A 15,745-nucleotide genomic window follows, 5' to 3' on the forward strand; every position below is an offset into this window, starting at 1 on the left:
TACACTTGGAATGTGGTGGTTTTTGATCTCCCAGCAGTATGGTGCTCTTGTAGGCTGAAAATGCTGCAGCTTCCTTTGTCATATGGAGCAAATGGAACTTCGTGTTTTCTGTGAAGGTTCTTGTTGACTGTTGCATGTACATTTTCTTTCATATTCTTTGTGATCTAGATTTCAAGTTTGCTTTGAGTGGTTGATGGTATTGTATTTTCCATCATGCATAAGTTATTGTCAAACTGATGCTTGATATTTGTATGCACATATATACTTTTAGGGTTCATGTATTTTTCTTGAGATTACTTTGTCAAACAATAGTCAATGTTATAACTTGGAATGACTTACTGTGCTTGAGCAATGGTATTGCAATCTTTGAAGTTGGTGTTAAAATATCTTGATATATCTTGATCAACACAAAAAAGTCTATGCAGACTGAAGACAATAACACTCAATCAGAAGAGGACACTAGTCAAGGTGCAGGAAGAAGGAAAGAAGGCTTGCGACGGCCTGAAGAAGGATATGTTGGCCTGTTTGTAAGGATGCTTGGATTGGACAATCCTCCAGAAGATAGAGAAGAAGCAGTAAAAGCTCTTTGGAGGCATTCTATGGGTGGTGAAAAATATATTGATGAAATTATGAAGTTTCCAGGACTGTTAACACTACTTGTGAGCCTGTTACCTTCCAATCGATCGGCATCCTCTGAAGGTGCTGCAGGCCTTTTGCGTAATATTAGCTCAGTTGAAGTTCATAGAAATGCAGTTGCTGAAGCTGGAGCAGTGGAAGAAATAATAGGTCTTTTAACTCGCCGTACTGTCTCACAAGAGGTGAGATGTGAATATGACAACTAATTGTGCACTAAAAACAGAGGATGTTGATGACTGAGATTGGACTCTGTGTTATTAACACCATTTAAGGTTAATTAGTTCCTGAATGCTGCTTGCCTATTAGATGAACATGTATTTGCCAAATTTGAGAAGATGCTCTAACTTTCACCAAAGCTAACAGATGTTTTGGTTGAAACTGTAGAGTTGTAGGCAAAAACTTCAAGTTCGGAAGGGATTGCAGGACTTTGGAAATATAGTGTAAGAGCCAATTTGGGGATTACATATTTAATGAGAGATTTTTGAATTTCAAAAACCCCATTTAGAGAGTTTGACCATTTTAGTACGCAACTTGGGTTACATTAGGCACTGGGTGATGTTCTAAGTTGTTTTGCTTTAGTATTCAATATTGGACCAGCCACATTGAGACAATTTGCACGACATTGAAGCACAGGTACAAGCTGTAGATCAATGTGATAACAGCTATTGCCTTTCTTTTTCTAGGTAGTAGATTTTATTAGAGGGGAAATTTAGTGCTTACTTTTCCAGATTGAGCCTGAATGCCTACAATGGGGGGTGCCTTCCCTCCAAATATTAGCTAAGAGAGTGGGGAAGAGCCACACTTTGCAAGCTGAATGAACATCAAAGCTTAATTGCACCAAGCCCTTCTTGGTGACTCTAGCTAGGAGGACGACCGATTGAGTGTTCGAGTGGGTAAGAGCCCATATTCACATGAACATCAAAGCTTAATTGCACCAAGCACTCCTCAGTGGCTCTAGGTAGGAGGAGGGCAGATAGAGTGTTCGAGTGGGTAAGAGCCATATTCACATGAATGCACCATGTAAACATAAGTGTCTGACCAATTGATACATCCAATAAGACTTGAATCCACAACCTTATGAGTATGAATCCAAGTGCTAACTACTAGACCATCACTTTTGGGATGCCCCCTTGTTTTGTTTGGTTAGAAAGGTGGCCATGATGTGTAAAAATGAGCTTTTTCGAGTTCATGGGTGTCCAATGTGTTGAGAAGCATGGATCTAGAGCATGGCTATGGAGGATGAAAGAGAAAGACAAAGACTCATGATGACATAGACTTAGAGACAATGACTGTTACACTGTGAAAGGACAAAGTACAATGACATTTTTTCAAATGATAGGCAAGTACTATGGTTTATCGTCTTTTGGATAGGTAGTACTTTCCACCATTGTGCTTATGGGATTCAACAAACTTGCATATCCTTAGCCCAATTGTTTTGCCATGTTAATTAAAGTAGTGGAGACATTATCATAGTTTGGAGGCAAACTTTTTAATAAAACACCAATGCATAGATCTTCATCCATTTTAATGTTGATCCTTGCAAGCTAGGTTAAGAGACTTTCCATGTAATTCAAATGTGTTGCAAGAGAGTTGTTAGGTTTCATGTCTAGTCTGAAAAATTCAACTAATAGGCTATACTTTGAAGACTTTGATTGTGTACCAAACATAGTATCCAATCTTTTCCAAGTGTCATGGGACATGTCACATGTATCCATATGGTGGATATAGCTGTCATCCAGCTCAAGCTTTATGATGGCTTTAGCTTTGTTATCACTTTTTTGCCAGGCAACTGCAAGAGTTGCATCCCGGGGCTTCTTCTCTTGTCCATTAGTGATGGCCCATAGGCCCTTCTTCATCAGGATAAGCTTTATGCGTGTTTGCCAGGTATGAAACCTGACTTCTTTGAAGCAACATGTCGGAGAGTCTTTGCCCATGTTGGAGTGATTGCAAAAGTTGCAAATCAGCACCAAAATTCTCAAAAATGAGCTAACTTTGGTTGTGTCAAGAGACACAAGTAATGGCAGTGTAGTATCAAGAGATACTAGTTTGTTATTGTTGCTTGAGCCTTTCAATTCTTCACAAATCTTCCCCTCCTTGTTGGTTTGATGCCCAAATTTTGTTGAGAATTGAGTAGGAACTTAGACCGGAGTGATAGGAACTCCAGTAGGCTTGGAGGAGTGAGAAAATGATGGGATTTTTGAGCTTCAAGTGAAATGGCTATGGCTGCTCTTTTAGGGTTTCAAACAGGGACTTGGTTTTTCACCAATTGCAGCTTATACAGTGGACCATTTGGGAAACGATTTGAGCTGGAGATAGCTTGGGTAATAGGCTTCAAAAGCCCTATGATCTCGGGAAAGATCGCGTTGCGCAGAGGAAGAATGATTGTATGGACAGAAACATGTGCAAATCAGACAGTGAGCTCCAATTTCTGCAATGTTGAGCTATAGACTACACAATGTCATGAAGTGAAGTGACATAGAGAAGCTTTAGAAGCAGACAAATAAATCTCTAGAAGGAACCTTGAAGAGATTTGACTTATATGAAGAGATATAAGAGCTCTAACCAAGGTAGGTCCTGCAAGCTATGGTAGACGCGAAAGGAAGAATGAAGATGGAGGTGAGAAATGAGCTCATTAGTTGGACTTGAGCTGAGTAGAGGTGGAGAGAGGTTGGAAGAGGGGTTTACTGATGTGAGCCATGCTCACCCCTCTGATACCATGTTGAGAAGCATGGATCTAGAGCATGGCTATGGAGGATGAAAGAGAAAGACAAGACTCATGATGATATAGACTTAGAGACAATTACTATCACACAAGTGAATTAGGTTCAAAGATGGAAGCTTGGACTTATGAATGCAATCTTGTGTGTATAGATAATATCACTGATTGAAAGGACAAAGTACAATGACATTTTTTCAAATGATAGGCAAGTACAATGCTTTATAGTCTTTTGGGTAGGTAGTACTTTCCACCACAGTGCTTATGGGATTCAGCAAACCTGTATATCCTTAGTCCAATTGCCCTATACAAAGAGGCTACACTGGGTGTGATTGCCTAAATTCTCAACACAATGGGCTAATGATTATTTGCCTCGTGCTAACCCCTTTTATAGAGGAGGCCTTTCTTTGGGCTCTCAAGATCTAGAGGGGCATAAATTCTTGGTAGACGATTGCTTGTGATTCGAGGGTGCTACTTTGACTTTAAGGGGGACATAGTGCGAATAGAACCATCTAGAGGTGGAGGTCATCGTAGTCGGTACATTTTTTTGAAGAGTCATTTTCCCCACTTTGTCCTTGAGGATATTGCTTAGGACAACAATCATTCATAAGGGGGGGGAGTATTACATCCATCTTGGTATAGTGCCATGAGGAGATGTTTGCAGTTTCAGAGAGGGGTGATAGACAGATGAAGTTGAAGGCTTAGTGATATCACTATGATAAGAAGGGATATTTGTGCAAGGATTGTAAGGAGTTAGTAACTTTGCGGAAGAAGAAGTAGGATATGGACTCTTCCGATGAGTCATCTTCATCCTTCTTTGACTTCAACTTGGATCTTGTGGCCAAGGTGCAGAAGGGGTCATCCTCTTTAGAGAAGGGGAAGAGGTTGGTTTCCCCCCCTTCTATTGCTTTCTAGTGTAGGTGATGTGGTCATCCCTTATGACCCTCCAGAGCCAGAGAGGGAGTGTAAGAGGGTGCTGAGGCGGGGCAGATCAACCTTATCTGTACATGTCTACAAGTGCAAAGGATCTAGAGAGGGACTTCCCTTGTGGATGGTAAATTTTAAAATCCTAGAGCTGGGGTCGACATCCAGGTTCATGATGGGCTGTTTCTTTACAAATATGCCCTATAAGTGTATAGGCATATATATAAGGCCAGGGGAGCAAAAGCCTCCAAAAGAGGGAAAAAAGTGTCTCGGTAGTCGTAAGTACATTCACGCACATCATTACCAAATATGATAATAAATCCCCTCTGGGAGTGATGAAATTGTAGGCCATCTCGTGGGCTGCACCTCAATGTGCTTAGTATGGGCATGGAACATTGGATTCCGTGCAACCACCTATATACTTTGACTATTAGTGAAGATGGTGGTGGCAGATGACTTTCCAATACCCAAATTAGCCACGGGGTGTTTGAGCCAAACACACTCAACTATAGCTATGAAAGTTGCCTTGTAGTTAGCTTCACAAGTAGAATTGGCCATGGTGGGCTGCTTCTTGCTCTACCACAATATACATTAGCTGCCAAGCATGAAGCAAAAACCATTTGTGGATATATGAGTGTTGTAACAACCAACCTAGTCAGAAAATGAAAAAGTATGTAAGTTTGGAGGTAATGATTTCCCTTGGAATAAAACAGCTCAAGGCGCCAAGTACCACTCAAGTAGCAAAAGATTTGCTTCATTATGTACCAATGCTTAGTGCATGGGCTATGCATAAATCTACTCATCTATGAGATTGCAAATTGAATGTTAGGTCTTGTAATGCACATATAAATCAAGCATCCAATAGCCTGTTGATGGAGAAAGACATTAAAGCAATCTTCGGTATCAAAGGCTCAGCTGCAAACTTGTCTTTATAGAAGTAGCAATACGTTTGCAGTTTTCAAGATCAAATCTTTGCAATAATGTCTTGGCATATTTTGGTTGACATAAAGCAATACCTGCATCACACTGCTTGAACTAAATGCCTAAATAATGATTCAATAGGCCCAATTCCAACATGTCAAAAGTTGAATTCAAGTGAGGCTTAAACTTCGTAATGTGTGTCTCATTAGAACGAGTGAGCAGCATGTCATTGACTCTCATGTTTGATATATAAGGTGATTTCAATTGGACTATTCTAAAAACTGCATGTAGTCAAGTATGTATATATCTTATCACGCCAAGTCTGAGGTGCTTGCTTTAGACCATACAAAGCCTTTTTCAATTTGCACACTTTGTTTTTTTGCTCTTTCTGTATAAAACCATGAGGCTGAAAAACATATACTTCCTCATGTAAATCACCATTCAAAAATGCAATTTTGATGTCCAACTGATGTATATTCCAACCATTATGAGTTGCTATTGCACAAATGCTATGAATATTTGTCATAAGGTAAGTAGGATAAAGGGTTTCATTAAAATCAATGCCCTTTTGGGTACCAATGGCCTTCTTGCTAGGAGGAAAATTACATAAGAACGAAGTGCCATTTTTCACAATACCATCATACTAAGATTGCACATCAACTATCCAATTTTTTGAATCTTGTGTCTCTTCAAAAGACAAATGATCGTTCTCATCACGCAATCTAGAAACAACTAATGTGTAACAATTTGATGCATAAGAAACACTATGAGAACTCGAATGAATATGACTAGCCAAGGGTGTATCCAACTTATTGTCACCCAATGTTTGCATTGGCCATTTTGGCACAGCTCTAGATTGCTCAATCTCTATGCTCTCATTAAGAAGTGCATTATTTACATTTGCATCAGAAATAGGCCGATTTGTGTTATTTATGAGAAACCTATGTAAGCTGAAAAATTACCTCATTTGGCATTGCATATGATTGTACACTATTGAAAAGAGGCAACAAAGTGTTGTAGATATTCTATGAGCGTACATTTGTCTCTTTTGTACATGACAGTAAAGGATGAACAATATCTTTTACAAAGACGATATCACGGCTAACCAAGATAGACTGACTTTGTGGATGATATAACTATAATCTTTGCTTTTATTGGTGTATTCAATAAAAATGTATTTTACATCTTGTCATCCAACTTGTTGCGTTGTTGCATTAGTACCAAAGTATAAGTGAAGTAACCAAAAACACGTAAGTGAGCCATAAATGGCTTTTTATCATGCCAAGCCTTATATAAAACGATAGGTTGTGACGGCTTAGTGGAACACCTATTAAGTACATAGATTGCACATAAAACAACCTCAAGCTAGAAATTGTGTGGCAAAGCTTGACTCTTAATTATGCATTGTGCCATCTGCTTTTTGTGTCAGCTATACCATTTTGTTGTGGTGTGTATGACACTGTACATTAGTGTTTTATCCCACATTTAGTTAGATATGCATTACATTTCCTAGGGATATACTTCTCCCCTCGATTTAAATGGAGAGTGTCCACTTTACATCCCAACAAGTTTTCAGCTATACTAGCAAATTGCTCGAAGCACAAAAACACTTCGGACTTGGCTTTCAAATCATTTATCCATGCATGCCCAAAGTAGTCATCAATGAAAGCCACGAAGTGCATATAGTTGCCAAAAGATGTTGTTTGCATTGGACCGCAAACATCATTGTGTACGAGTTGTAGTTTGCGAATTACTCTCATTGAACGATCTTTTGGAAATGAAGTACACTATATTTTATCCAATATGGAGCCTTCACAAATGTGTTTTCCAGGTGCCTCAAGGGTAGATAATGAAGGCACCATATGGGATTTAAATGAACAAAATGTGTATGTCAAAGTTTTGTATGTGAAATTACCTGTGAATTTGCAAGTGCACATGCCATGTCTTCCACACATTTCCAATAGTTATTGAGGTTATAAAAACCCGCAACATAGTGAAATAGATTATATCACCACAAGAGAGATTATGAATTGTATATTTGTCATCAACAAACTTCAGAATCTAGACAATCTTAGCAAGTGTAGAAATCGACAACAAATTCTTTTTGATCTTTGGTACATACAAAGTTTCCATAAGTATGAAAGTATCGTCATTATAGTAGTTGAAGGGGAGAGAGTGCGCAATGGAGTGCGAGCACAAGGCGTACTCTGCAGAGTAGAGCTAAGAGTTAGAGGGAGTAAACGCAGAGATAGGTGTACCAGATTGTGATGGTACACAAAGAATAAAAGAATATATTTATATGTTAGGGTACAAGGTACAATAAGGGTGTGTTCACATCCGTAAGACTATTTACATGGAGACGAAGGGACTTTACACCCAACAACCTCCCACTTAAAGGCCCAAAATGGTACCTTTAAGCTAACCAACTCCCTCTAAACGAATGCAATGCTCATGCTGAGCCTTTGCAAGACACTTAGTGAGAACATTTGCAGGGTTATCTTGGGTTTTGACCTTAGTTAGTGTGACAAGACCATCATCCAAGACCCGTAAAATAAAGTGATATTGGATATCTATGTGTTTGGTACGTGTATGGAACATGGCATTTTTAGCTAGACATATTGTACTCTCGCTATCACAACCAAGCACTGGAGTACGTGAAGAAAGACCAAAATCCTTGACCAGACGGCCAAGCCAAATAGCTTCCTTAGAAGGTTCAGTGGCTGAAATTTATTCAGCTTCTGTAGTACTCAGTGTCACAATTTTCTGTAATCTTGAACACCAAGAGATAGCCCCACCAGCCAAAGTAAAAACATACCCACTGGTAGATTTCCTAGTGTCAAGATCTCCTACCATGTTTGAATCACAAAATCCTTGCAACTCTTGTGTGCCCTTTCCATAGCATATACACTTTTCTTGTGTACCTTTCAAGTATCGGAAGATACATTTCACTGCTTCGCAATGTGGCTTGCCAAAGTTAGACATGAATCTACTAACAACTTCCACTGCATGAGCAGTGTCAGGGCGAGTTGCAACCATGGCATACATCAAAGATCCACAAGCTGATGCATAAGGTATACCCTTCATGGCACTAGCAACTGCATCATCCTTAGGGCAATCAACTTTGCTAAGCTTTGTATGTGGTGGTAAAGGCACACCAAGAGGCTTAGCATCAGCCATATTAAACTTGTCAAGTACTTTGCTGATGTACTTGTCCTGTGAGAGAAACAACAAATGTTGCCCTCTGTCTCTTTTAATGCTCATGCCCAAAATGTATTCAACTGCCCCCAAATCTTTCATGGAGAAGGCTGAATTTAGCTGCCTTTTAAGATCATTCAAAGTACTCTTATGCTGTCTTGTAATCAGCATGTCATCCACATATAAAACGAGCACAATAAGGCTTCCATCATCAATCTTTTTAGTGTATAAGCAGTGATCTGCATGACTGCATTTAAATCCATGGCTGAGCATAAAGGTATCAAATTTTTTGTACCATTGTCTAGGGGCTTGTTCCAGCCCATATAAGCTGTGTTTCAGCTTACAAACCAAATGCTCTTTTTCTGGAATAACAAATCCTTCTGGCTGCTTCATGTACAGCTCTTCATTCAAGTCACTATGAAGAAAAGGAGTCTTCACATCCATCTGATTCAACTCTAAATCCAAGGATGCAGTGAGAGAAAACAAAACACAGAGCGTAGTCATCTTCACCACTGGTGAAAAGACCTCTTGGAAGTCTATGCCTTCCTTCTATGTATAGCCCTTAGCAACCAGCCGTGCCTTGTACTGGGGCTTCCCATCAATACATTTCACTTTGTAAACCCATTTATTCGGAATAGCTTTCCTATCCTTGGGCAAAGGTACAAGCTCCCATGTGTTATTTGCATATAGAGATTTCATCTCTTCCTGCATAGCAAGCTCCCACTTTCTCTTGTTTTCACATGAATGTGCCTCTTTAAATGTCAGAGGCTTACCCTCATCAGTCAGCAGAATGTAATCCAAAGATGGCTGAAACCTCTGTGGCTGCCTTCTGACACGTGTAGACCTTCTTACCCAATGATTTGTATTATCAGGCAGTGGGCCTACATCTTGAGGAATGTGCACACCATCACCAGGTGGTTGATTTTCAGCATTTTCTTGCTGTTGTAACCTGTTTTCAGCATGTTCTTCTTGCTATCCTGTTTCATCCTGTGCATCTATTTGTTGTCCATGATCTTCTGGCTGTAGCACAATAAGTTGTTGCTCATTTTCAGCTTTGAAAGGGATAGAACTTTCAGCTAATGGCTGGCTGTTCATGCTGAAATTTGACCTTCTTTTTGTCAAGATCACCATGTGTAGCATTTTTTAGCAACTTTGCCTCATTAAATACTACGTCTCGGCTGCGTACTATCTTCCTACCTTGAGGAAGCCAAACTCTATAACCCATCTCTCCCTCATCTCCATATCCCATGAAGATGCCCTTGATGGATTTCATGTCTAGTTTGGTCCTCTGTTCTACAGGTACATGCACAAAGGCATCACAACCAAAGACACGCAAATGGTCATATGAAGCAGGTTTGCCAAACCAAACCTCTTCAAGAATGCCATTTTCCAATGCACGATCGGGAGAGCAATAGCATATATGAACTGCAGTTTTAAGAGCCTCTCCCCAAAATTGCTGTGGGAGATTAGCTATGGACAACATGCATGTGACTCTCTCACAAAGTATGCGATTAAATCTTTCAGCCATACCATTGGATGCAGGATTATTAGGGGTTGTCAACTCCCTCTTAATGCCATGCATCTCACAAAACTTGTTAAATTCATTTGAGACATACTCACCCCCATTATCTGTTCTTATGGATTTCAACTTAAGCCCTTTCTGTGTGGTAACAAAAGCATGAAACTTTTTAAAAACATCCAACACTTTCTTCTTGCTTTTAAGTATATACATTCATGACTTTTTACTGAAATCATCAATGAAAGTAACAAAGTAGCGTGCATCCCCATACGAATTAACAGGCATAGTGCACATATCAAAGTGTACTAAGTCAAGAGCATTAGACTTCTTAACAACACCAGAGTAATAATGAGACTTCACTTGTTTTCTATACAAGCAATCATTACAAAATTCGAGACCAGAGTCTTTTATATCAAATCTCCCTAAAGAGGAGAGAACTTGAAGGCCTTTCTAGCTCATATGACCAAGTCTTTTGTGCCAAAGCTCCATCTGTGAATGGACTTCAGCTATACCCAAGAACTTGCCAAGTAATGCTTTACAATGCAAGTAATATAAAGTCCCCCTTTTGCTGCCTTTCACAATCAGCATAGATCCCTTATGGACCTTCCAAGATCCACCACTAAAGGTAGTAAAATACCCTTTGGCATCAACCTACCCAACTGATAGTAGACTTTTCTTTATGCCAGGTACAAATCTGACATCCTGCAAAATCAGCTCTTGGCCATTTTTAAGGGCCAAGTGAATGGTGCCAACACCCTCTTTCTCACATGCATAGTTATTACCCAAGTAAACCTTGCCTAGGCAACCTGCAGTGTATTCAAAAAATGACTCCAAAGAGGGGATAACATGAAAAGAGGCACCGCTGTCCACTATCCATGATTGTGACAACCCATCATGAGCTGAAAGTAAGGTATCAATTACCTCCTTTTTGGTGATGTGCATATCACCTGTTGCTGCCATAATATCTGCACCATTACATGAGGCTATAACAAGTATCTCTTCAGTGTCAGGAAGCTCTTCAATGACCACACTAGATGCAACATTTTCCTTTGCAACTTCTTTTGAGGAAGAGCTGTCATCATCCTTTTTATCATATTTCTTTTTCTTACCCTACCATTTCTTTCTTTCTTGCTATTTCTTGAAGTACCGGCAATCAGGCTTTTTATGCTCTTTACGCCCACACTAATAGCATGTGACATCCTGTTGTCTGCCCTTGCTTTTGCCTTTACTAGTTGCATTACCCCTCTTTTCAGGCCTGCCTCTTACATGGTAAGCTAAGCCACTGCTTTCACCACGAGACTTTCTTCTTATTTCTTTATTAAGGATTGAACCTCTAACACCTTCAAAAGTCAAAGCAGGGTTGTTGCTAAGTGACACAACCCAAGATTCCCAGTTGTCAAGCAAAGTCATCAATAAGAAAATAGCTTTCAATTTATCATTGAAAGCTGCTAAACAAGAGTCCTGCAACTAACTCAAAACCCCTGTGAAAGCACTCAAATGCTCAAATGTTGGCTTAGACTCACATCCAACTTCATGTTCACAAGTTTACGGATAAGATGCCCTTGATTCACACAAGTTGTATTTTCATAAGTGTCCTTAAGTTTTTTTCATATAGCATAACTTGTATCAAGATGTTTGATGTCTGTAAGTACATCATCAGACACTGCCATCTTAATGTGTGCAATGGCCTTCTTATTAAGTCTAGCCCAATCCACATCTGTCATAGCTGCATGCTTAGTCTCCAAGAGAGCATCTTCACAGTCCTTGAGAAACAAAATGCCTTGCATCCTATCCTTCCACAAGTCAAAGCCAATGCCGTCAAACCTCTTGATTTCAAAGAGGGATTTAGTGTCATTGCTGCTAGAAGCATTTGCAGCCATTTTTCAGCAATAAACCGGAAATTCAATGCTGCAATTTATGACAGCAAATAATGAGCTGAATATTCAGCTGATTTCAACCCAATTTTTCAGCAAATAATAGAAAGATTCAGTCCAAGTACATGTACAGCAGTCGAACGAATGACTTCCAGCAGTATGACTGCAATTTCAGCATACATTAAATGACTACATCATTGCCAGGTAACTCCCACTTCAGCAATATCACCAAAATTACATTTGCACCAACCCCACATCTGCAAATGATAATTAAGACTGCTGCAACATGAATAATCAGCAATACATCAACTCAATGGGGGCTGTCCAACATGTGTACTACATACACATGTGCTTGTATCATCTTCTGATACCCAAAACACCAAGAAATCTTTGCAATTTCTCCAAAATCGCACAAGTGGGAGATAAAAAATGCTCAAATTACGCTACTTATAACCACAAGATTGCTTCAGCAATATTCCTGAAGTGCATTTCACGCATTAACTTTGCCAAAATCCATAGATTTCAGCAAAAGCCCCAAAATTTCAATGAATGATCTGCCCTGATTGCATTAATACATGTTCCCGAAAGCATAAAACGTGAAAAATTAGCAAATTTTCATGGAATTTTGCAAAAGCCCCAAATTTCTTGGGCCCAATTGTGCACCAATGTTAGCCAATCTGACTCAGCTGAACAAAATTTCACCAATACAGCACCCAAATTTTATGGATCCAATGTTGAGAAATTTCACTCAAATGAGAAAAATTTCAGTAAGTTTGGCGAAATCCCCAATTCCAACGCGTAGAATGTCTGCAATTTTTGATGCGAATGCCTCAATTTTGCATGTGCAGCACTCAATCTGAAAAACCTCAGATTTTTGGGCAAAAATATGCATAAATCTGAATTTTGTGCTTAAGCACATAAACCTTGTTAAGCCAAGGAAAAATTCAAGGAAAATTTTGAAGAGAAAAAAAAAACGAATTTGTGGTCCTTTGAAAAGTGATGTGACAAGGTCTGTTGACCTATCGGTCACATCTTGTTCTTCGGCCCGTCAGTCACGCAAGCTGCAAGTTGCACCCCTCGACAGCCGCAGGTTGCACATGTCCGTTTGTAGTCGCAGGATACACCCGTCAGTTACGCAGGTTGGCCCTGTAAAGAAAAATACCCTAACACAAAAACATAAACAGAAACTGTATGACAAAGCACAAAGCACAAAGCACAGACTGATAAAAAGAACACAGTTAGGGTTAGGGTTAGAGTAACTCAGAGACAATGAACACAGTGAATAAATGAAATGATATGACTACTAATAATATGATGCTCATGCAGCAAATACACTATGCAGTGAATGAATACTGAACCTCGAACTCCTATATCTCTAGGATTAGGGCAAGGGTAATGAGGTGGAGAGTGTGTCGTACTCCCAACGGATTCCGAATCGCAGCAAGGTAGCCTCCGGATGTCGAACACCAGCAAATGCAGCAATGAGAAGGTGAATTTGATGCAGACAACAGTGAGGAGAGAGAAAGACTAAAAACGGAGCCTACAGGAGAGAGAAAGACTAAAAACGCAGGCATGACAGTCTAACGCAGCCTGCAGGAGAGAAAGACTAAAAACGATTGCAAGCAGGTGAGAGAAAGACTGCAGCGACTACAGCAGGAGAGAGAAAACTATCAGGGCGGCAGCTGGATTTTGCAAACGCAGCAGTGTGCTGGCGTGGTAGGTTGTACGACAACAGTGCAGTTGAACAGCAGTCAGTCGCTAGGCAAAAACAACGACAATTAGCGTGTGGAGGGCTGGAAATAGGCGCTAGACTGTAGGGAACAGTGATGGACAGCAAGGGCTGAGATGTCCTCCGTGACCGGGGTGTGGGCAGCAAGTTGGTAACACTTGAAACCGGCAAAAACGAGATTGTGAAAGAGTGGAGGGCTGGCTGCCAATTTATAGAAAATTAGGGTTCTAGATCCTCTCCTCCTTAACTTTCTCGATCCACTCCCCGTTTTAGGGTTTTGGCTAAAATAAGCCTAAAATAAGCATGTTTTGGGGCTTTTTAAGTGGCTAAGTACATTTCTTAGCACAACACCCCCTCTTAGGCCCAAAATAGGGCGAGAAAAGTAGACTAGCCTAAATTTTGATGTACCCCAAGGTGTCACACCCCAAAGCAGCCAGGGCATCGAACAAAAGGTACACGTCGGCTGCCCAGTGACCTACCAAGACTACAAAGGCGATGGATATCTTACCAAGGGAGCCTAAGCGATCACCCCAAAGAGGCCAGGGCATCGGACCAAGGGTGCTCCTCGGCTACCCAAGGGCCTACCAAGGCCTACAAAGGCGGATAGAATCAACAATGGACTTGTTTGTTTTGTTTTTGTTTTTAAAAAGTGGTTTGAAAATACGTAAGTAATATAGGGGCAGCGGCCGATTAAGTGACAGATAGGAAAAGATAAAGAGAGTTTTAAACCCAAGTTATTCACAAAACTAGCAAGCCAATCCCTCGCACTGACGAGGATAAGTGCCCAAGGATGATAAAAGTGGGTGTATGTGCCAATCATGTGTTGAATATGTGAGAGACAAAAAAAACGGTGGACTTAGTAAGACGAGCAAAGCAAGCAAGCAAGCAAGGGTAGGAAAACTGCCGTTAGGAGAACTGCCATGTGTTATGCTACGAATACGGTGGATCCTAGAGTCAACCACTCCAAAAGACCGAAAAGGGATAAATGTGCACGGATGCATGTTGATATGAACAGAATGGCAATGCATGGGGTAATGCAAAGGGAGATGCAAGATGTTATGCTTATGCAATAAGCTATGCAATGGTGCCACTGGGACAGTGCCCTCGCAGGGTAAGTATTCACTTGTCCAAGTGTCCTTTTACAATCAGGTCATCTTGATAGTGCGGATGAAGTTACAAATGCCCATAATACAATACAAAAGAATAAGTGAATGTAATGTCTAAAAAACTGTAAGCATCATCATTGTCACGATCAAGAGTAGGAGCCGCCCCCTCTCTAATTGGAAGGGAAAGCAAGAGGGAAGCACACTCTCCCCGTTAAGCTGAAGAAGTAGGGGAGGGTGTACCCAAGCCGATCCTGGGTAGCAGGTACTGAAGAATCGGCCGATTGACCGCTTTGGTCAAGATATTTGCAAAATTATCTGATGAAGGCACAAACTCTAGGCGAACAGTGCCTAGCTCAACCTGGTCTCTGGAAAAGTGGAAGTGGACTCCCACATGCCGTGTCTGTGGCGTGATGATCGGATTGCCCACAAGGGCAATGGCACTCTAGTTATCGCAGTAGACAACTGTGGGAGAGTCACATGGAAAATGAAGCGCCATCACTAAACTCCTCAAATAGATGGTCTTAGTGGTGCCATCAAAGAGAGCTCGGTACTCAGCCTCGGCCGTGGAAGCCGCCACCGTCCCTTGCTTACGGTTGGACCAAGAAATGGGAGTCGTGTCCAAGGTAAAGAGATAGCCACCATGGGAATGTCGGGTGTCAGGATCTCCTGTCCCAATCAGAATCAGTGTACCCTTGCAAACATAAACCAGAACCATATGTCAAGCCATAAAAAAAAGTACACTGTAAATAACGCAACACACAAAGACATGCAATCCAATGTGACATTCTAGATGCTGTGAAATACTGACTAAGTATGCTAACTGAGTAAGCTAAATCTGGCCTAGTGTGAATTAACCAAAGAAGTTTTCCTACAACAGAACGATAGGTGTTGCTTCAGAGGAATATCCCACAAAAATAAGGAGATCAGCTTGGGAAGTAAGCTTTCCTATCTTGTCATCAGGCGTGTGTCTGTACGCATAATACCGAAGACTCTGAAATGGGAAATAACAGGCTGAGAGCCAAAAAATGCCTCATACAGGGTCTTTTGAGGAAGAGCCGTAGTTGGGCATCGGTTGAGGATGTACATCGAAGTGTTAACAGCTTCGATCCAAAGGCGCTCAGGAAG

The 15,745-nt window shown here is 40.7% G+C and overlaps 1 protein-coding gene across 2 annotated transcripts in view; it reads left to right on the forward strand.

Annotated features, from left to right (window-relative positions):
• Positions 1-15,745, forward strand: part of LOC148036133 (ARM repeat superfamily protein) — a 101,082-nt gene that overhangs the window by 65,774 nt on the left and 19,563 nt on the right. The window contains exon 2 of one of the 2 annotated variants that reach the window (XM_087678136.1): positions 417-818. In XM_087678136.1, the coding sequence (XP_087534262.1) occupies positions 417-818 (402 nt within the window). The remainder of the gene's footprint in view (positions 1-416; positions 819-15,745) is intronic. The other variant, XM_087678137.1, reaches the window with a different exon arrangement.

This window comes from Lygodium microphyllum, chromosome 5, assembly GCF_053477565.2.
Source record: "Lygodium microphyllum isolate KBCC chromosome 5, Lygodium_microphyllum_v1.1.10, whole genome shotgun sequence".
Classification (NCBI taxonomy): domain Eukaryota; kingdom Viridiplantae; phylum Streptophyta; class Polypodiopsida; order Schizaeales; family Lygodiaceae; genus Lygodium; species Lygodium microphyllum.